Source organism: Elephas maximus, chromosome 10 (genome assembly GCF_024166365.1).
Source record: "Elephas maximus indicus isolate mEleMax1 chromosome 10, mEleMax1 primary haplotype, whole genome shotgun sequence".
NCBI classification, from domain to species: domain Eukaryota; kingdom Metazoa; phylum Chordata; class Mammalia; order Proboscidea; family Elephantidae; genus Elephas; species Elephas maximus.
Window position 1 is genome coordinate 11,866,641 of NC_064828.1, and position 23,253 is coordinate 11,889,893.

The 23,253-nt window shown below is 43.1% G+C and overlaps 1 protein-coding gene across 1 annotated transcript in view; it reads left to right on the forward strand.

Annotated features, from left to right (window-relative positions):
- Positions 1 to 18,951: 18,951 nt before the first annotated feature.
- Positions 18,952 to 23,253, forward strand: part of FRMD5 (FERM domain containing 5) — a 342,105-nt gene continuing 337,803 nt past the window's right edge. The window contains exon 1 of the mRNA XM_049897682.1: positions 18,952 to 19,156. Coding sequence (XP_049753639.1) covers positions 19,055 to 19,156 — 102 coding nt within the window. The 5' untranslated portion in view covers positions 18,952 to 19,054. The remainder of the gene's footprint in view (positions 19,157 to 23,253) is intronic.

Genomic DNA, 23,253 nt, shown 5'->3' on the forward strand with positions numbered 1-23,253 from the left:
TCTGATTTTCGCCCTTCTGGTGTTGATTTGGAAACCCTGGTGGTGTAGTGGTTAAGTGCTACGGCTGCTGACCAGGAGGATGGCAGTTCGAATCCACCAGGTGCTCCTTGGAAACTCTATGCGGCAGTTCTACTCTGTCCTACAGGGTCGCTATGAGTCGGAATCAACTCAATGGCAACGGGTTCAGTTTGGTTTTTTCGGGTGTTGATTCTTCTCTAGACTAGCTTTATAGCTGTCATTTTGGTATCAAACTTCACCATTATCCTAAGGATTCATATTAATTCTTTCTTGTCTTGGACCCCATTTCCAGGATCCTATGTGTCTTAGAAGGAGCCCTGGTAGCGTAATGGTAAGCACTAGGCTTAACCAAAAGTTTGGTGGCTCTGTGGGAGAAAGACCTAGTGATCTGCTTCCATAAAGATTTTAGCCTAAGAAACCCTATGGGACTGTTCCACTGTGTCACATTGGGTTGCTATGAGTCGGAATCAACTCCACAGCACCTAACACCAAAAACAACAACATGTCTTAGAGGGGTCCCTGGGTGGAGCAAATGGTTAACATGCTGGGCTGCTAACTGCAAGTTTGGGGGTTTGATTCTACCCAGAAGTGCCTCGGAAGGAAGGCCTGATAATCTACCTCTGAAAAATAAGCCACTGAAAACCCCGTGGAGCACAGTTCTACTCTGACACACGTGGGCTGGGGTGAGTCAGGACTGACTCCATGATGATAACAGGTATTAGGTAGTTTTTGATACATTTTATTGTAATAACAACTCCAAAGTATGGATATCAGTGGCATACAACAAAAACGGTTTATATCTCACTCTCATTGGATATCTTCTCCGGCTTGGCTATAGCTCTTCTCCATGTTGGCTTCCTCCCAGGGCCCAGGCTGGAGGAACAGTCTTCACTGAGCCATACTAGTCCTTTGGGAAGGCAAAGAGAAATGATACCCATCATTACACTTACATTCCACTGGTCAAAGCAAATAGATGGCCAAGCCTGACGTTGATGGGGTGGGAAGTAAAAAGCAAGTCCCACTAGAGAGGGGCGGTGAGTATTTTCAACTCAAAATACAATCTACCAGACTATGTCTTCCTATATTGTGGGTTATTCAGCAAATGTCTACAGAATTATTTCCTATAATCTATCCATTGTGCTGGGCACTTGGTAAAGAAAACCAAAATCAACCCATTGCCATCAAGTTGATGCTGACTCATAGCGACCCTGTAGTACAGAGTAGAACTGCACCATATGGTTTCCAAGGAGCACCTGGGGGTTCAAACTGCCAAACTTTTGGATAGCAGCCACAGCTTTTTCTTTTTTAAAGAATTTTTATTGTGCTTTAAGTGAAATTTTACAAAGTCAGTCTCTCATACAAAAACTTATATACATCTTATTATATACTCCTATACAGCAGTGTTTTTTTTTTTTTTTTAATATACTCCTAGTTGCTCTCCCTCTAATGAGACAGCACACTCCTTCCCTCCACTCTCTATTTTTGCATCCATTTGGCCAGCTTCTGGCCCTCTCTGCCCTCTCATCTCCCTTCCAGACAGGAGCTGCCCACATAGTCTCATGTGTCTATTTGATCCAAGAAGCTCAGTCTTCACCAGTATCATTTTCTATTCCCTAGTCCAGTCCAATGCCTGTCTGAAGAGTTGGCTTTTGGAATGGTTCCTGTCTTGGGCTAACAGAAGGTCTGGGGACCATGGCCTCTGGGGTCCTTCTAGTCTCAGTCCGACCATTAAGTCTGTTCTTTTTACAAGAATTTGAGGTCTGCATCCCACTGCTCTCCTGCTCCCTCAGGGGTTCTCTCTTTTGTTTCCTGTCAGGGCAGTCAGCAGTTGTAGCCTGGCACCATCTAGTTCTTCTGGTCTCAGGGTGATGTAGTCTCTGGTTTATGTGGTCCTTTCTGTCTCTTGGGCTCATAATTATCTTGTGTATTTGGTGTTCTTCATTCTCCTTTGCTCCGGGTGGGTTGAGACCAATTGATGCATCTTAGATGGCTGCTTGCAGCCATAGCTTTTAACCACTACGCCACCAGGGTTTCCACTTGGTAGAACCCCGTGCCGTTGAGTTGATTAGGCTCTCTAAATTAGAAAATTAATGTCCTTTGTTATGGGAACTTTTCTTGAATTACGCCTTTGATAATTTCTTGACCTCCACTTTTCTTCTCTATTTCTATTAAGTTTTTATTTTTCTTTTCTCTTATTACATTTATAAAGGTTCTTTTTTAGTCTCTGAATATTTTTTCCCCTTCCAAAATGGCATCCTAAATGGCATTTCCATTCTAGAATACATTATCCCAAAAGGATTCAATATCTTCTATTTCTATTAGGATACTAACTAAGTTTCCTTTTTGAAATTTTTCTTTTTTCTTGCTTAGTCTCTTTGTCCTCTAAGTTGCCTGTTCCTTGCTTGTTTCGATCTCTATATTTTATGTTAGAGGCATTTCTTAAAATTCTGGTAGCCTCTTATTACCTGGTCATATTCAACAGTATGGTACATAAAAGTGATTGGAAGCTTTCTGTATATGACTGCAGCTTATCAACTTGGACTTCTCTGTGATTTGGCTGGACTTCAGGAACTCTTGGTTTTAACATTTTTATGTCTCTTTAAACATTTTTTTGAACTGTTATGATTCCCCAGAGTAGAATCTTATCTTTTGCCCAAAGGGCATAATCTTGGCAGCCAATATTTTGGGACCTGAAAAGGGGAAGGAAGCTATGGATTCTCCCCTGCTCTCAACTATATGTGGTTCCCCCCACCTCAACCCCCCCACCCCAGAGTTTAGAGACTGTTTTATTCTCTCCAGAGAATTCCCTCCAGTCTTCTGACAGAATGGCAAAAAGAAGTTCTAGAGTCACGGAAGACAACCCCCCCTTTTTTTCTAAATTTTATTTATTTTGTTGTTGTTGTTGAGAATATATACAGCAAAACATAGACCAATTCAATAGTTTCTACATGCACAATTTAGTGACATTACATTTTTCAAGTTGTGTAGCCCTTCTCACCCACCTTTTCTGAGTCATTGTTCCCCCATTAACATAAACTCACTGCCCCCTAAGATTCCTATCAAATTTTCGAGTTGCTATTGTCACTTTAATCCCATATGGTTTTTTAAAAAGTATAATGCTCCAGGCAGACATTTTTTACTAGTTAAGCTAAACTGCTGTTAGGTACTAAGATGACTTCAGTGGATATTTTCGGTTTAAAGTTTAGCAACTGCTTCTTAAGTAGACTTTCAGACAATCCTCCTGTTTTCAGTCCCTTCTCCACTTTCAAAAGCACTTGGTACATGTGTTTCCAAATATTTCGTAGGTTCTACAATACAAATCAGGTGGTTTTTCTTTGCTGGGTTTGGATTCAGCTTTCTTGGGTCTACTCAGTCGATTATTACTCATCTGTATGCTTTCTCTTTTCCAAAATTTTTTTGTTGTGGTTCCTCTCCACTCATATTGGTCTTGTAGGTTTATGCTGCTTAAAAATCACCTTACTGTTGTGAGAGCAAAGGTAAATGCATGTCCTCAACCTGCCATTTTAAAGCAGAAGTCTTATGACTCTCAGAACAACTAGGGAAGGCATTATTATTCCCATTTTACAAATGAGAAAGAGTTTAAATGACTTGCCAAGAACACATAGCATATAATGTTGGAAGTAGGGCTTGAATTCAGGTTTTCTGACTCTAAGTTCAATGTTCTTTCCACTAAATTCCTGAAAGAGAAGGCAGTTCTTTTTTTATAATACAGTTGTGAAAAGCACCATCTTTGGCACAAGAGACTTGGGTATGAGTCCAGGTTTTGCTTCTTGGTAGCTGTATACTTTTAGCAGGTTGTTAGTCTCACTACACTGAAAGTTTCTCATCTATAAAATGGAATGGGTCCATCAACAGATGAATGGATAAACAAACTATAGTACATACACACAATGGAGTACTACGAAATGATAAAGAACAATGATGAATCTGTAAAGCATTTCACAACGTGTATGAATCTGGAGGGCATTATGTTGAGTGAAACAAGTCAGTCACAAAAGGACAAATATTGTATCAGATCACTACTATAAAAACTCATGAAAATGTTAACACACAAAAAGAAACAATCTTTCATAGTTACAAGGGAGGGGAGGGATGGGGATGGAGAAACACTAAATAGACAATAGATAACTGGTAACTTTCGTGAAGGGTAAGATAGTACATAATACTGGGGAAGCCAGCACAGCTTGATGAAAGCAAGGTCATGGAAGCTCCATAAACACATCCAAACTCCATAAGGGACCAAATTACTGGGGTGAGGGCTCTGGGGACCATGGTCTTAGGGAACATCTAGCTCAATTGGCATAACACAGTTCACAAAGAAAATGTTCTACGTTCTACATTGATGAGTAGCGTCTAGGGTCTTAAAAACTTGTGAGCAGCCATAGAAGACACTCCACTGGTCTCACCCCATTTGGAGCAAGGGAGAAGGAAGAAAACCAAAAATACAAGGGAAAGATTAGTCCAAAGGACTAATGGACCACAACTACCACAGCCTCCACCAGACTGAGTCCAGCACAACTAGATGGTGCCCAACTACCACCACTGACTTCTCTGACAGGGATCACAATAGAGCGTTCTGTGCAGAGTTGGAGAAAAATGTAGAACAAAATTCTGGCTCACAAAAAAAGGACCAGATTTACTGGTCTGACAGAGACTAGAGAAACCCTGAGAGTATTGCCCCCAGATACCCTTTTAGCTCACTAATGAAGTCACTCCTGAGGTTCACCCATCAGCCAAATATTAGACAGGCTCATAAAACAAATCAAAACTAAAGGGGTGCACCAGCCCAGGGGCAAGTACGAGAAGGCAAGAGGAGACAGGAAAGCTGGTAATAGGGAACATAAGCTCGAGAAGAGGAGAGTGTTGATATGTCGTGGGGTTGATAACCAATGTCAAAAACAATATGTGTACTAACTGTTCAATGAGAAGCTAGTTTGTTCTGTAGACCTTCATTTAAAAAATAAAGAAAAGAAAAAGAAAAAAACCGGGATGGTAACAATAGCATAGCCTCATTGGACTGTTGAGAGGGCTTAATTAGATAATACATGTAAAGTGTCCAGCCTAGTCTCTGGCACATAGTGAGTGCTCCCTTATTACTATAAAGGGAAAATTGAAATGATAAGATGTAATAATGATTTGCAATTTTAATTAACTGAGCTATGTCCAGGGAAACTTACAAATTAATTCTGTAGACATTCACTGAATAATTAACATGTGCATTGTGGATTGTTTATTCTTCATTTCTCTTCTACTTGAACCTCTTTATGAAAATATCTTTGATTAGCAACTACTTCAAACCTAGTTGAGTTTAAATGACAGACTTCTGAGTAAGGATAGAAGAATCAGGCAGGGTCAGGGGCACAGTTATGCATACTCCCTCCCATTCCCTAGACATAACCAAATACCTCACGGGATTGGTTTACTGGGTTTGAAGGCTTGGGACCAAAGTCTTATGGGATAACTCAGTCAATTTGAAAAACATAGTTCATGAAGATAATGTTCTACATCTTACTTTGGTGAGTCATGTCTAGGATGTTAAAAGCTTATGAACGGCCATCTAAGACACAACTATTGGCCTGTACTCATTTGGAGCAAAAGAGAAAGAAGGAAACCAAAGACTCGTAGAAGAAACTAGTCTACAGGACTAACAGCCCACACGAACCACAACCTCATCAATCCTGAGACCAGAAGAGCTAGGTGGTACCTGGCTACCACTACTGAGTGTTCTGACCAGGGACAAAATGATAGTCACAGATAGAATGAGAGAAAAATATAGAACAAAACTCAAATTCCTAAAAAAGGCCAGGCTTACTGGACCAGTAGAGACTAGACAAACCTCTGAGACTATCACTCTGAGATATCCTTTAAACTTGGAATTGAAGCCTCTCCCAGAGGTCATCGTTCAGCCAAATAATAGATTGGCTCATAAAATAAACAGTATCACCTGTGAGTACTGTGTTCCTTTAAATAATTATCTGTAGAAGACCAAACGGTCAACATTTACCCTAAAGCAAAGATAAGAAGGTAAGGGGGATGGGCAGAGAAGCTAGATTAATGGAAACAGAACACAAAGAATGGAAATAATAAGAATGCTGGCACATTCTGAAAAATGTAACCAATATCACTGAACAATATGTACAGAAATTGTTAAAGGGTAACCTAATTTGCTGTGTAAACTTTCACCAAACACGCACACACACATACATATAAAGAATTAGGCAGGGCCGCAGTTCAGTTTTTCTCTCCATAAATACTTAATGAAATGAACAACAACAAAATGCATTGACAAAGACAAAATTTACCAGCAGCTATAAGGTAAAGGTTGAAACCTTACATAAAAATAATTTTTTTTTTTAAAAGGGTGGACAATAAAAGAAACAATATATTAGTGCAGTGAGATGTGTTTTCTCTTCCAACCCTGCCCCTATTTCTCAGAAGCAGACTGGGAGAGAGGGAAAAAAAAAAGGGTATGGGGTGGGGTAGTTGACAACATTCTGAGAATTCTCATTAATACCTTCACTAATTTGTGAAGAAGCATTCCTAGGGTGTAGATAAGCAGCCCTAGGTGTGTGTGTGGGGTGGTGTGGGGAAGGAGAACCAAGAAAAATGTTTTAGAGTAGAATCCTCCATATGCCACCATGGGACCTCAGCAGAGACAATAGGGACTCCAGAGATTTCCACCTTTCACAGAACTAGGCTGAGCAGAGAAATTGATACAAAGCACATGTGAGGGTAATACACCCTTGGCTTGTTAGATTTGGCTGGGATAGGCCACTGAATTTTACTCACAAGAGGCAAAGCCTAATAAAGGAACGCTCAGCCACAACTCACCACTTTTTTTTTCTCCTTATCCTGCTTCAGAGGATGCAGGATAAGGAGAAAATTGGCTAGAAAGTAACAGCCAATTCTTAAATTGGGGGAAGAAAAACTAGTACATCTCAGAGCAAGTAGAAAGCCCAAAAAGTCTGTCTATGCTAAACATGGCCAAGATGAAATATAAAGGTATGACTACCATTCAAACATGGTAGAAAGAAACAAGATTTTTAAAACACAGCTGAAGAATCTAGAACAACCCAGAGAAGTATATTTCTTATGATTATTTCGTACTATAAACTTATTAAGAAATAAAATTCAATGAGAGGTCTAAGATGAGATATTAAAACAATAGAATGATTGAGAACCAAAATAATTTATAAACTTATTAAGAAATAAAATTCAATGAGAGGTCTAAGATGAGATATTAAAACAATAGAATGATTGAGAACCAAAATAATATATCATTACAGATCATATAAATAAATTTGCAACAGCAAGGAACAAAATAGATTTGGCTGAAAATCAGGTTAATGAATGGAGGAAAGACTTGAGACAACCACAATGAATGGAGAAAGAAAAGGCATAGAGATTTAAGAATTGTGAGAAAATAAAAGATATGGTCAAAGATGATCCAACATAGGACTAACTGTGTCTTTGAGGAAGAGCATGCAACAAATTCAAAAGCAATGAGATATTATACAGAAAACCACATATTTACACCAGGGACAATTGATTTGGAACAATCAGCATAGACGTGTATCCTGATTAAGTTACTGAACTTCAGGGTTAAAGAAATAAATTACTTAGACATCTAGGAAAAACAAAAAACAAACAAACAAAAAACAAATTACCTATAAGGAAAAAAGTTAGACTTATCTCAGACTTCTAAAAAGCAAATGACAGTAAAAAAAGACAAAAGAGCCATGGCTATAAAATTCGTAGAGAAAGAGTGTAAGCCACAAACAGCATTTCTATGCAAGTATATGGTAAAGTGTAAAGGCAATACCCATGCCGTTGAGTAGATTCCGACTCATAGCGACCCTACAGGATAGAGTAGAATGGCTCCATAAGGTTTCCAGAGAGTGGCTGGTTGATTCATACTGCCAACCTTTTGGTTTGCAGCCGTAGCTCTTAACCACTGCACCACCAGGGCTTCTTGTAAAGACAATAGGCAGGCAATGATGAACCCAGGGTACGTGACTGTTGGCCATTATTGACCAAACGACTTAACAAAGAAATCCTGCCCACCAGGATATGAGTAAAAAATTTTAAAACCCAGGGATGATGATGTTATGATAAAAGAACCAGTGGTAAACACTGAATCCATCTGAACATAAAAGACTAAAGAACTAGAGGAAATACGGTTGTCAGAAGCTATAAATACTATAAGCCTTGCACAATAGAAATAAGTCACAAAAATTGGGACTTGGCGTGCAGAGGATGAAAGGAAGTATAAGAATGCTAATTATCTCATTTTGCAGAGCAAGTAGTCACTTAATACTGTTAACCAAGAAATATGAATTCTCTAATTTCCTCTTGTTTTATATATTTCCTTTGCCCATAATCATTGGGTTACTTCTCACATCAGTGTTGCCTTTCTCCTTTAGGTCTTTTTTTTTTTTTTTTTTTAACCAATGTGCCTTGAATATTAATCTACATGAACTGAATACCTAATAAATGTTGTTGAAGTAACTTTGCAGATGGCATGAGGTTGTAAATTCCTTGAGGATAGGGAATATGTTTTATTCATCTTTGAATTCTCTCAGCACCTGGCATAGGGATACGCATATAGTAGACAGTCAATAAAGGTTTTCTGAATAAATGTATTAATTTGCTTTGTCTCTTATACATTTTGTTGTTAGAACAATGGCTGAAAACTAGCTAGAAATATAAGGAAAATGAACTGTAATTGAAGACTATAACAAAGCCTGTCACCAACATCTGAAAGACCTACGATAAATGCTTCCGATGTCTCATTAAAGACATTCTATTGTTTTCAGAATCCATTTTTCCCTAGTAAATAATCTGCTCTCACTCTAATTTAATCCTTCACACTGCTATGAACATAATCATTTTCCAAAACACGGACCTGATCTTGTTACTTCTCTGGCTAAAACGGCCAGTGGTTCCCTACGTCTATACAGCAACGTCTAGATCCCTAAGAACGGCATTTGAAGCCCTTCGTCATCTGATTTCAGTTCACCTCAGCCCAGTCAATGCACACCACACGCCATCCACCCAGGGGGACTTGCAGCTTCTGGAACATCGCATAAACATTTATGCCTCTATATCTTTGCTTATGCTGTCTCCTCTACTTGAAAGGTCACTCATCACCCCATAGCCTTTTCCTCTCCTGCCTTCTTCATCTGTCACAATACTGCTGCATTCCTCAGGACCCAACGCAAACGCCTTCTTCTCTGTGATGGCCTCACTACTTCCCAAGCTTAAAAACTTGTGCCATTTGCTGTGTTCCTGTGGTACTTTGTCATGCTCTGTGTGTTGTGTTACAGCTAATTGCACGTATGCCTGAGAGTCTAGAGACTGTAAGCTCCTTGGTGTCTTGGTCATGTCTTACATATTCTAGAAAACTGTCACAGTGCCTGACACATAGTAAAAGCTCAATTAATGCTTACAGCTTTGAAGTTTAAGAAAAAAGGTGTGCTTCTTATATTTTCATTAAAAAAATAAATAAATAACAACCTCTTCTAAATGTGACAGGGGGCTAAACTGAAAATCCTAAGGATTAGTAGAGGGTAGAAAGGCTGTCTATCAATCTGTAGGTGGTTTTCTGCCCTGATAAAAAAGACTTGAGCATCTCTTCAGAGGCAGACTACCCCGAGAAAACTATACGAATTGTTGACCTACCCAGATTACAGCAAGTTTCTGTCAATTATTCTTGGAGAACAGTAAGTAACTAGTAGCCTGAGCGTAGAGGCTTTAGGCTGAGAAGCAGAGTGCTCCATTCAGATAAGCAAATCCTTGTGTATGGGGTAGAACCACCGCTTTTGTAGACATCGATGCTTTGGAGGGAAGAACTGTTTCTTTCCTTTTCGTGGATTTAGACGATATTACATCAATACATAGGTGTCCCTCGGTGGTGCAAACAGTTAACGCACTTGGCTGCTAAAGGAAAGGGTGAAGGTTCAAGTCCGTAGGCACCTTGGAAGAAAGGCCTGGTGATCTACTTGTGAAAAATCAGCCATTGAAAACTATACGGAGCACAGTTTTACTCTGACACACATGGGGTTGCCATGGTTGGAGTGGCAACTAGTTTTTTTTTAAACTGGTGTCAATATATAGTTGTTTCTGCGGAGACGTGAGAGTCCTTGTTTGAACCCTTGTTCTTAGGAGAACAGAAGCCGAGACCTAAAGGAAGCACAGACAGGCGTGATCCTCACACATGCTGCAGAATAAGTATGCAAAGGGACTGGACTGGCTTCAGAGAAGCTCTCCCTGGACCTACGTGCAGAGACTGGATAACTCAGTCTTTACGAGAAATGTGTTGATGTTAGACTATTATGTTCTAAGGTGATGGTTCAGTTGGGTCAGAGGTCAAGGCCACATGCCTGAGGATGGAGAATGGGGTTTCCCCTAAAGGGAGCAGATGTTCCCATGGTCAGTCATCCTAGGGAGAGGCAGCACCTGCGACCAGAAAACGGGATTTTGAAAGTGGACCTTAAATTGGATTAGGAAAGTTGTTTTCTTCTCTGAGCTTCACAGTGGATGGATCTGGATGCCCAACATATGGTCAGGGGAATTCTTCAGGGAGAGGGGAAGCTGTCTTTAGCTGCATGCAACCAGGCTGGAAGCTCCATAGCGTGGCAGGCCTGTAGCTAGTCCATGAGGGGTTTGACGGTAGCCGTATCACACCTGCAGGTTACTCTTTGGATTATATTTCCTCTCTGTAAATATTGTTAGAAGTTACAGCCTGGTCTTAGCTATACTGTGGGGGGACTTTGGTAGGAGGGGCCTTTGTTTAGGAGGGGCCTGAGAGGGCAGTGCCCATTCCTGCCACATCTCAAGGCAATGTTGAAGGTCACAGAGGTGAGAGAGATCAGCGTCCCAGGACTGACTGCCCGGGAGACTCATCAGGGTATGGGGCATCGAAGCAGAGGCGGAATTAGTTCAGCTATTGCAGCCATATGTGAGAGACAGCACCTCCCCTGGGCACTCCCTCATAGTAGAGAAGGGAGAGAAACTCTAAAAAAAGAGGGGGCTGAAATCCTGTTAATTTTGCAGTTAGGGGCTCGGAGCCATTGAACTTTGGAGTTTTATTTTAAACATAACCTCCTTTATATTCAAAGACTCATGAAAGCTGTGACATGCTGGTTCTCAAGGCCATATGAGGCCTTTTATTGAACAAATCTTTCCCATCCTGAGCATTCTGCTCAATAGACTTGGGAAAAACAATGGTAAACGAAGTATCCCTCAGTTTTATTTTATATGATCCCCTTCTTTCTGGAGACCTGGTGGCACAGTGGCTAAGAGCTTGGCTGCTAACCAAGAGGTTGGCAGTTTGAATTCATGAATGACTCAGAAACCCGATGGGGCAGTTGGTTTCTTCTTTCTAGTTCCCATTAGGCTTCTGCTCTTGAGCCTTGTTGTGGAGGCATACATTTAACTCTGATACATCAGACATCTAACACTTCTCCCCAGACAGAACCATAAAATCTAACTCAGGAACTGTCTGATAAATTGTTGCTTTCCTTCCGTTATTTTTCTATTCTCTGTTTTCCTCACAAAGTATTCAGTAATCAGGCAGGTAGGGAGAGTTTGAGGTTCTCTGTACATATCATGCACACACATGGACGAGTATCTAACAGCTCCTTGGTGGCTGAGGCTCTAAGCAGACGGTTTCCCTGGGCTGAGCAGCAATGCCACTTGGCACACTGGCACAGCAGCCAGTTTCATCCCTGTTGACTGCATCTACGGTCAGACTTTGAAAAAACACTACACTCAGTTCCTTCGAGCTTCCTGGATTTATGGTGCTTTGTCTTTTTATTTTAACAGCTGCTTATTTGCATAACCTGTTAACGCTGCTTCCATACCCTCACTCTTATGGGCTTCCTCTGGCTTCTTGGACATTTTTTCTTGCTCTTGTAGACTCAATAACAAATAGCAACTTTTGTCTTCAACAAAAGTTCTGCCTGTCTGAAATCTTCCATATCTTCTCCCAACTACACAACAAAGGTGAGTTTTGGAGAATATAACTTGGTCTTGTCTCTAAAACCTTCCTGAAATTCTCCATTTCTTTATAGATCTTCCCCGGGATTTAGGTGCTGTAGAATATCTATGTCTAGTAGTTGCATTCACTTCAGTTCAACAAAGATTACTGAACACCTGTTGTGTTGCAGGAGTCCCTGGGCATTTGAAATGGTTAAGTGCTTGGCTACTAAAGCCTGGCGGTTCGAACACCCCCAGAGATGCCTAGGAAGAAAGGCCTGGTGATCTGCTTCTCAGAGGTCACAACCTTGAAAACCCTATGGAGTGCAGTTCTACTCTGCACACATGGCGTCGCCTTGAATCCGAATCTCCTGGACGGCAGCTGGCCTGTATTATGTTGCAGGCATGGGGCTACCTTCTGGAACCACGAAGTAGAGGAGCACACGCCACTTGACTCACTGGTTTTAGTCTCATAAGTAACTCCACCAGGACTGCACTGACAAGAGGGACCTACTCCTATCCCTATTGACTATCACAAGAAAGGATGCACTAATAAGGAGAATAATCCAAGCTACTGAGGTGATAACTGAAGAGAGGGGGGAAATAAAGCTGTCATGCAAAAAACAATTGGGAGAAAAAGTTGGACTCCAAAAACCCTAGAGAAGAAGTACATTCTACGCTAATGTAGGGTTTTATTATTTTTTTTAATGTGATATGCCTATAAATATGTGTATACAAAGGTAATAAGAAATTATGCAACTACTGGAACTAATAGAAGATTTCAGTAAAGTATCAGGATACAACATCCAAAAATCAGTTGGATTCCTCTACGCCAACAAAGAGAATGTTGAAGAGGAAATTACCAAATCACTATCACTTACGACAGCCCCCAAGAAGATAAAATACTTAGTAGTAAATCTAACCGGGATGTAAAAGACCTATACAAAGAAAACTACAAGACACTACTGCAAGAAACCAAGAGATCTACATAAGCGGAAAAACATACCTTGCTCATGGATAGGAAGACCCAACATTGTGAAAATGTCAATTCTACCAAAAGCAATCTACACATACAATGCAATCCGTAGCCAAATTCCAATGACATTTTTTAACGAGATGGAGAAACAAATCACCAACTTCATACGGAAAGGGAAGAGGTCCCGGATAAGTAAAGCATTACTGAAAAAGAAAAACAAAGTGGGAGGCCTCACACTACCTGACTTTAGAACCTATTATACCACCACAGTAGTCAAAATAGCCTGGTACTGGTACAACAACAGATACATAGACCAATGGAACAGAATTCAGAATCCTGACATAAATCCATCCATCTATGAGCAACTGAAAAATATTTGACAAAGGCCTAAGGTCCATTAAATGAAGAAAAGACAGTCTCTTTAACAAATGGTGCTGGCATAATTGAATATCCATCTGCAAAAAAATGAAACAAGACTCATACCTCACACCATGCACAAAAACTAACTCAAAATGGACCAAAGACCTAAATATAAAATCTAAAATGATAAAGATCATGGAAGAAAAAATAGGGACAATGCTGGGATCCCTAATACATGGCATAACAGAATACAAAACATAATTAACATTGCACAAACACCAGAAGATAAACTAGATAATTGTGATCTAAAAACAAACACTTATGCTCATCCAAAGACTTCACCAAAGAATAAAAAGACAATCTACAGACTGGGAAAAAATTTTTGGCTACGACATATCCAAACAGGTTCTAATCTCTAAAACCTAAAAGATGCTGCAAAATCTTAACAACAAAAAGACAAATAACCCAGTTAAAAAATGGGCAAAGGATATGAACAGGTACTTCACCAAAGAAGACATTCAGGCAGCTAACAGATACATGAGGAAATGATCATGATCATTAGCTATGAGAGAAATGCAAATCAAAACTACAAAAATACCATCTCGTCCCAACAAGGTTAGCATTAATCCAAAAAAACACAAAATAATAAATGTTGAAGAGGTTGTGGAGAGACTGGAACACCTATACACTGCTGGTGGGAATGTAAAACGGTACAACCACTCTGGAAATTGATTTGACTCCTCGTTTAAAAGCTAGAAATAGGAGTACCACATGATCCAGCAATCCCACTCCTTGGAATATACCCTAGAGAAATAAGAGCCTTCACACGAATAGATCATTCCAGCACTATTCACAATAGCAAAAAGATGGAAACAACCCGGGTGCCTGTTTTAGTCATGTAGTGTTGCTATAACAGAAATAACACAAGTGGATGGCTTTAACAAAGAGAAATTTATTTCCTCACAATAAAGTAGGCTAAAAGTCCAAATCCAGGGTGTCGGCTCCAGGGCAAGGCTTTCTCTCACTCTGGGCTCTGGAGGAATGTCTTTGTCCTCAATCTTCCCCCGGGATGAGGAGCTTCTCAGGCACAGGGACCCTGGGTCCAAACGACATGCTCTGCTCCCAGTGCTGCTTTTTTGGTGCATGAGGGCCCCCTCTCTCTTTTGTATCTCAAGGGACACAATCCAATCTTGTAGAGCGAGTCCTGCCTCACTAACACAACTGCTGCCCATCTTCCTTCATTAACATCATAGAGACAGGATTTACAACATATAGGAAAATCACACAATACCAGGAATCATGGCCTAACCAAGTTGATACACACATTTTGGGGGGACACAATTCAATCCATGACAGTGCCCATAAATGAACGAATGGATAAAAAAAATTATGGTACATACACACAATGGAATAGTGTGCAACAATAAAGAACAACGATGAATCCTTGAAACCTCTCACAACGTGGATGAATCTGGAAGGCATTATGCTTAGTGAAAACAGTTGCAAAAAGGACTACTATCATAAGAACTCAATAAAAGGTTTAAACACAGAAGAAAACATTCTTTGATGGTTACGAAGGTGGGGAGGGAGAGACAGGGGTATTCATTAACTAGACAGTAAACAAGAATCATCTTAGGTGAAGGGAAGGACAACTCACAATACAGGGCAAGTCAGCTCAACTGGACTAAATCAAAAGTTAAGAAGTTTCCTGAATACAGCCAAACATTTCAAGGGACAGAGTAGCAGGGGTGGGGATCTGGGGACCAGGGTTTTGGGGGGACATCTAAGTCAATTGGCAAAAAAAAGTTTATTAAGTAAATGTCCTACATCCCACTTTTTTTAAATGTTTTTTAATATTTTAATTGTGTTTTAGGTGAAAATTTACATAGCATATTAGGTTTATAACAATTTTTATACCGATTGCTGGGTGACATTGGTTACAATTTTCACAATGTGTTGGCATTTTCATTATTTCCATTCTGTTTGTTCTGTTTCCGTTGACCTAGCTTCCCTTCCCCTCTTTGCCTTCTCACCGTTGCCTTTGGGTAAATGTTGACCATTTAGTCTCATATAGTTGTTTTAAGGGGACATATTACTTACGGATGATATTGTTTACTTTATATGCCAATCTATTATTTGCCTGAAAGATGACCTCTACAGGTGGCTACAGTCACAAGTTCAAAGGGTATCTTAGGGTGATAGCCTCGGGGGCTCCATTGGTCCAGTAAATCTGGCCTTTTTCAGGAATTTGAATTTTATTCTACATTTTTCTTCCATTCTACCCAGGACCTTCTATTGTGTCCCTGATCAGAACGGTCCGGTAGTGCTAGCTGCCACCATCTAGTTCTTCTTGTCTCAGGGTAGAAGAGGCCGTGGTTTGTGTGGGCTGTTAGCCCTGTGGACCAGCTTCTTTTTTGCATCTTTGGTTTCCTTCATTCTCTTTAGTTCCAGATGAGTAGAGAAAAACAGTTGTATCTCAGGTGGCCACTTGCAAGCTTTTTTTTTTTTTTTTTAAATAATTTTTATTGTGTTTTAAGTGCAAGTTTACAAATCAAGTCAGTCTGTCACATATAAGGTTATATACACCTTACTCCATTTTTTTTTTTTTACACCTTACTCCATACTCCCACTTACTCTCCCCCTAAGGAGTCAGCCCACTCCCTCCTTCCACTCTCTCCTTTCATGACAGTTTTGCCAGTTTCTAACCCTCTCTACCCTCCCGTCTCCCCTCCAGACAGGAGATGCCAACACAGTCTCAAGTGTCCACCTGATACAAGTAGCTCACTCTTCATCACCATCTCTCTCCAACCCATTGTCCAGTCCCTTCCATGTCTGATGAGTTGTCTTCAGGAATGGTTCCTGTCCTGGGCCAACAGAAGGTTTGCGGACCATGACCACCAGGATTCTTCTAGTCTCAGTCAGATCATTAAGTCTGGTCTTTTTATGAGAATTTGGGGTCTGCTTCCCACTGTTCTCCTGCTCCCTCAGGGGTTCTCTGTTGTTTGTGCTCCCTGTCAGGGCAGTCATCAGTTGTGGCTGGGCACCATCTAGTTCTTCTGGTCTCAGGATGATGTAAGTCTCTGGTTCATGTGGCTCTTTCTGTCTCTTTGGCTCAGAGTTGTCGTGTGACCTTGGTGTTCTTCATTCTCCTTTGATCCAGGTGGGTTGAGACCAACTGATGCATCTTAGATGGCCGCTTGTTAGCATTCAAGACCCCAGACGCCACACTTCAAAGTGGGCTGCATCCCACTTTGGTGAGTGGCATCTGGGGTCTTATAAGCTAGCGAGCAGCCATCTAAGATGCATCAATGGGTCCCAGCCCATCTGGAGCAAAGGAGAATGAAGAACACCAAAGACACAGGGAAAATATTAGCCCAAGAGATAAAAAGGCCACATAAACCAGAGACTCCATCAGCCTGAGACCAGAAATAGATGGTGCCCAGCTACAACCAATGACCACCATGACAGGAAACGCAACAGAGAGTCCCTGACGGAGCAGGAGAAAAGTGTGGAGCAGAACTAAAATTTATGTAAAAAGACCAGACTTAATGATCTAACTGAGACTGGGGGAACCCTTGAAGCCACGGCCCCTGGATGCTCTGTTAACCCAGAACTAAAACCATTCCTGAAGCCAACTCTTCAGACAAAGATTAGATTGGAGTATAAAACATAACAGTCGTGAAGAGTTTGCTTCTTATTTCAAGCAGATACACGAGACCAAATGGATGGCTCCTGTCCGGAGGCAGGATGACAAGGCAGAGAGGGACAGGAGCTGGCTGGATGGACACTGGAATCCCGAGGGTGGAAATGGGGAGTGTGCTGTCACATTATGGGGATTGTAACTAGGGTCACATAACAATATGTGTATAAATTTTTGTATGAGAAATTAATTTGAGCTGTAAAGTTTCACCTAAAGCACAATTAAAAAAAAAAAAAAAAAAAAGACCAGATTTATTGGCCTGACAGAGACTGAAAAAACCCCATGAACTATGGCCCCAGGACACATTTTTAGCTCAATAATGAAGTCACTCCTGAGTTTCACCCTTCAGTCAAAGATTAGAGAGACCCACAGAACAAAATGAGACTAAATGGGCACACCAGCCCAGCGGCAAGGAAGAGAAGGCAGGAGGGGACAGGAAAGCTGGTAATGGGGAGCCTAAGGTTGAGAAGGGGAGAGTGTTGACATGTCGTGGGATTGGCAACCAAAGTCAGAAAACAATATGTGTATTAATTGTTTAATGAGAAACTAGTTCGCTCAGTAAACCTTCATCTAAGGCACAATTTTAAAAAAAAGCAAAGATGAGAAGGGGGCAGGGAAACTAGAGTACTGGAAATGGAACAAACAGAGCACAGTTAAAGAGAATGTAGACACATTGTGATACATGTAACTAATGTCACTGAAAAATGTGTATGGAAATTGTCAAATGGGAACCTAACTTGCTATGTACATGCTCACCAAAAACTCAATAAATACTATGTAAAAAAAAGAAATTATGCACATTTTATCATTTTAAATTAATATACTTACTACAGTGCCAATGTTCTGTATTGATATGATTCTTTTATAACATTTCCTTCTATCAAAAATCTAAGAGGTTAAAAAAGAATCTTTGAGGGAGAATATTATGCCCTTTAGTGAAGTTCTCATAAAGAACTCTGAAGTCTGTAGACGTAGGGTCACAAAGGGCAGCAGATAATGCCTTTCTTTATGATGGGTATCTCCTGACATGCTGTGGTGTTTTGTTGAAGTCTGAAGCTATCATTCTAGTTCTGCAGGTGCAAGGAATGGATCCATCGCTCCGTCTGCTCCATTCTAGCTGACGGAGCACGCCTCAGCCCCCTCCTTTTGTCTTCTGAAAATAAAGGAGGCAAGGGGTGTGAGTGGAAGATTTTTTAGGGGTTAAACCCGGCTGTTGAAAGAACGTCTGCGGACCCTGCAGCTTTAACTGAAGTAGCTCCCGTAAAGCAGATGTTCCCCCAGTGAGGGCTGGAGGACAGAGGCCTGTGGGACAGACCTGGGGCACAGCGCAGGTCGGGGCGGCTGCCCGGTCCGGAGCAGGCGGAGCCCGCACTCCGCAGGTGCAGGGCTTGGGATCTCGCCGCCCAGCTCCCGAGAGGGCGGGAACCAAGGCGCTGCAGAGTAAAGGCGGTTTGGTACCCTGAAGCAGAGCCCGCTGTCTTCCAGGCAGCCGACTTCGATCCAGCCGGGTGCCCTCACCTGGCCCGGGGGAGGACAAACAGCCGCCACTGGCACGGCGGGGAGGAGAGGAGCCACGGGTTTGGGACGCCGGAGGGCTGGTCTCGCAGGGCTCGGTCCGACTGCTTCCCAGTGATTGCGCCCCCTGCCTGCCCATCGTCCCAGCGCCCCTCCTCGATTGGCTCTGCCATCTGCCACTCGGCTCCGCCGCGCTAGTTCCCATTGGCTCCTCCGGCCGAGGCCCCGCCCCGCGAGCTGGCTCGGGCTGTGGGGCGCGGAGGAGAGAGCGGGGCGCTCGCTACGGGCAGGGGGAGGCGGTGGCGGCTGAGGAGAAGGAGGAGCAGCGGACCGGCGGGAGGCGGCGGCGGCGGCGGCGGCGGGCCGGGGTGATGGTGCAGGTGCCCGGGGCCGGCGCTGGCGCGGAGCTGCCCGGCTGAGGGGCGCCTGGTCCGGGGTCCGCAGCGCCGCCGCGTCGCTCCCGGGGGCGGGCGGGAGGCGGGAAGATGCTGAGCAGGTTGATGAGCGGCAGCAGCAGGAGCCTGGAGCGCGAGTACAGCTGCACCGTGCGGCTGCTGGACGACAGCGAGTACACCTGCACCATCCAGGTCAGCGCCGCGCGCCCGCCGCGGACCCCGCGCCCCGCCCGCGGGACCCCGCGCCCCGCGCCCCGCGCCGCGCCGCGCCGCGCCGCACCGCCCGCGGCCGCCGCCCGGGGTCGCCCCAGCGCGGCGCAGCGCGGCGCGGCGCTTTGTCCGTCCGGGGCTGCGACGGGGCCCGGCGCAGGGCGCCTCCTCTGGAGCCCCTGCCCGGGCCGGCCACCCGGCACCCGGCGCCACCGCTGGGCGATGCCCGCGTCTCGGAGCCCAGCTGCTCCGCTCCGCCCCGGTCCTGCCCGCGGTCCCGCCGGCGCGGGGAGCGCCTTCCCGGGCGTCCGCAGGGGGGCGGCCAGGGCGGGAGGCTCGTACCCCGGCCGCCCCGTCGCGGGGCGCAGGCTCCGGCTCTCCCGCCGGGCGCGGACGGCTGGCCGGCTCTTCTTCTCTGTCTCGGGTTGGAAGGCTGATAATGGTTTAGGTCACGATCCCTCCCCCCGGCCCCTGTGAGTCAGAGCTCTCGCAGAAGGTAGAGCTGAGCGCGCAGCCCCTGCAGAGTGGCCTGTGGACGGGGACCCAGCCCTCCGGGCTTCCAGGTTTAGGCCCCCTCCCGCCTGGCGCCCCCCGAATCGTATCGTGGTGGGCAGTGCTGGGGGGCGTGAGGGAAAGGGTTAGCAACAAGTCTCAGCGATTTGGGGGTGGGAGGTGGCGAGAAAGAGCCGGCGACTTTCAGGAAACGTCAGTACGGTAGATACTGCTGCATTTCCTCAGAACCTGGTGTTTTGAGGGGATGTGTACACCCCCTGGCTTGTGTTCTTCCCTCCTGCCGTGTGCAGCGCCAGGAGTAGTAGTCTTCCCAGGAATGCAGTGCCAGCCCTCTGTCCTCCTGCATAAAGTCAGAGATGGAAAACATCGAGAGTGCTCCGGTGTTTAGTTCATCAGCCAGGAGGACCCTGCGCTCCCCGCCAGAAGCCGCTCTGTCTGCAGAAGCAAAATTGAGTTGGACCCGGAGCGGAGGGGTCTCACTGATCCCTTGCCTTTGCAGCAACAAACAGGAGCGGCTTCTCGGCTCCGATGTGGCAGACAAAAACTGTCGGCCGGGTTCCTACCCTCTTTGTCTCCCTGTAGCCCGCCCCCCTTATTTATTTATTTACGCTGACAATGCCCAAGAGAGGAGAACAGCGGTGTGTGAGAAAGCCGGTGGGTACTGGATGAGAACGGCTGCTCTGCCGACCCGGGCTCGGTCCAGCCTTCTCTCCCTCTCCCTCCCCCAAGCCCAGCTCTGGGCAGAAGTGCTGACTGCTGCCAGAGATCCACGAGGGTAGGGAAAGAGCACAGACCTCTCTTTAAGGCCGTTTAAATACAGATTAAGCAGTCATAAAGATGCTAGCAATCAAGTGAAAGGATTTTTGTAGTTGAAGATGATAGATGTGATTTATTACTGTATTTCCTTACTGAATGAGTGGCTTGCTCCCGTTTGTTCCCCTTGTATCTTTATGTGCCATATACAGTTTTCTGTGTGTGTTGGGGAGGGGGGAGAGAAAACGTTGAATTGACATCTTCGTCATTTGAGTACATTATCAAGAGCCTTTAAAAGTCTTTATCCTTCTGTTTTAAAATTTAAAGCTTTTACACAATGGCATTTCAAGGGCAGTGTGAGATTTAGACTTCACAAGTCCTCCAAATACTTTTGGGGTAAATGGTGAAATAAAAATTCTGGAGCACGCATTGACTTTTGCCAAGGTATAGAGTACATATGAGACACAGTTCAATCACCGCTCCATTAGAAATGATGAATAGCCTTGTGGCTTTTAGGTATCACAATAAGGCAACTAGTTATATTTCCCCATCAGTGTAACCTTTGAGGTTGGTTGGCTGGTACTACAGTAGTGGGTACTTTTTTATTTGAGAAAAAAAAATTTTTAAGTTACCAAAACTCAAGCCCACTGCCTTTGATTTGATTCCAACTCATAGGGACCCTATAGGCCAGAGCAGAACTGCCCCATAGGGTTTCCAAGGCTGTGAATTTTTACAGAAGCAGACTGCCACATCCTCCTCCCCACTGAGTGGTTGGTAGGTTTGAACTGGTGACCTTTATGAGCGCTTTAGCCACTGTGCCACCAGTTTAAGTTAAGCAGAACTTAATTGTATTTATGCTTGCTACATCCTCTGTGGTTGTGTTTATTTTCCTGTTGGCCTTACTTTATGTTATTACAATTTAATATGGTATAAAACATTTAGGGCAGTTCAAAAAAAATTAAGCTTAGTGTAACATGGCCACACTGTAGTAAGTGTGCATTGTGATTCCTGCTTAGAATCTAAAAACGTAGGCGTTCTAAAGTGTATGTAATAATGCCGTTCTTTGGCACCACCACTGTGGATTGCTTTTCTTTTTACCCATGTGAGGAAATGCAAAAAAGACAGCGTTTTATGTGAAAGCAATATTTTGTGCATATAGCTTTTTAGAGCATTTAGAGATTGAGTTTTCTTAGCAACTTTCCCCCTTTTACTTTTCCGTAAAGGGTGTGTGTATGTGTGTGCACTTTGTCGTCAAACACTGGGCACAGGGTCTTTGAGATCAGTATGGAAAGCACTGTGAAATTCTTAGTAGGTTAGCGCAATATTCCCAGCATTTTAGGAATTGCAGTATCCTATATTTAAAAAAAATTTTTTTGGTGGTAATTTGAGCCCCTTTTCCTTAAACTATTTTATGCCATACTTAAATAAGGTATCTATTTTTAAAAATATTTCACTGCCTCTTGAGGTAATCAAAGGCCACTTAGGGTATTGCAGATCTGAAATGGGGATCACTGGGTTAGAGTCGTAATAGCCACGTTTGGTAAATTTCAGTTGTAGGAAATCCTGTCAAAGTATTGGTCTGGCCTTTCACACTGCAGCAGTTACACTGCTCTGGCATTTAGGATGTGATTATTAAGGTCATGAAGATTCCTCGTATGCTCTCAATGAAGGTTGCCACAGTTACCAGACTATCCTTTCATTCTTTCTGATATGCACATGTGTTTGTAGACTATGAGGAATGAAGGATGCATGGGAGGGTTGTAGTAAATTGCTCCCCGTGAAGAATGCTGCTATAGCTCCTTGACAGTTTTGAAGGTCATCGCCTCGTAAATGCAGATCTGGTCCATATTTTTAACTCCTCTGTTTCAATTTATGCACAGCTAGGTTTATTTACCACCTTTGTTATTTTATTTGGGAGAAAATAGGAAAAATGAAAAGGCTACCTAATATGTCTTCGAACCCAATAATACTAAATGGAGTTATTTAAATGCTTAGGCATATAATACCCTAAGGAATAAATTTTTAACTATTTTTCAGGATATAATAGTTTACCTATAAACCAGTAAGAATATATAGTGCAGAATTTCCAGTAGAAATATGTATTGAGAAAAATACATATTTTCAAGTCAGAAATAATAATCACTTTTTTTGTGTGTGTGGTTATAGAAAGGGAAAGCTACTGTAGAAATGAATTTGGTTTTACAGGAAACACATTAAAATAACGACAGATTAAGCAGCTAGTTAAATTAGCTCTTAGAGTTCAATAAGACACCAGCGTGAAATGTGAATGCAGAGGCAGTTCTATAGTGAGGCCAGGATTTGGATTTGACTGTGGCTCAGCCACTGGAAGACCTTGGATAAGGGAGGGAGTGCTGGGGAGAGAACAGAGGTACTGAGCCCTGTGCTTGCCACACACCCTATGTGCCTTATTGTCTCCTTTACCTCACAATGACATTACAGATTGGTCATATGCCCGTTGTGCTGGGTGAGGAAACTGAGATTGTGGATTGGTGGCAGAGCCTATGTTTGTTGAATGGCTAACTTGTATTAGGCATTCTGCTGGGTGCTTACTTGTACCTTACATCAGCCATTTGAGAGGTAGGTGGTATTATCACCATTTCACAGATGAAGGAATACGCCCAGGAAGCCAAAGGAACTTGCTCAAAGCAAGTAGGAGATCGTACTACATTTAAACCCTGGTCCTTTGTCTCCAAAACCCATATTTATTTATTTATTTTCCATTCTGACTCCCTACGTCACTCACTTCACCTCTCTGTACCTTAGTGTCTCATTTATAAAATGGGAAGGTCTAG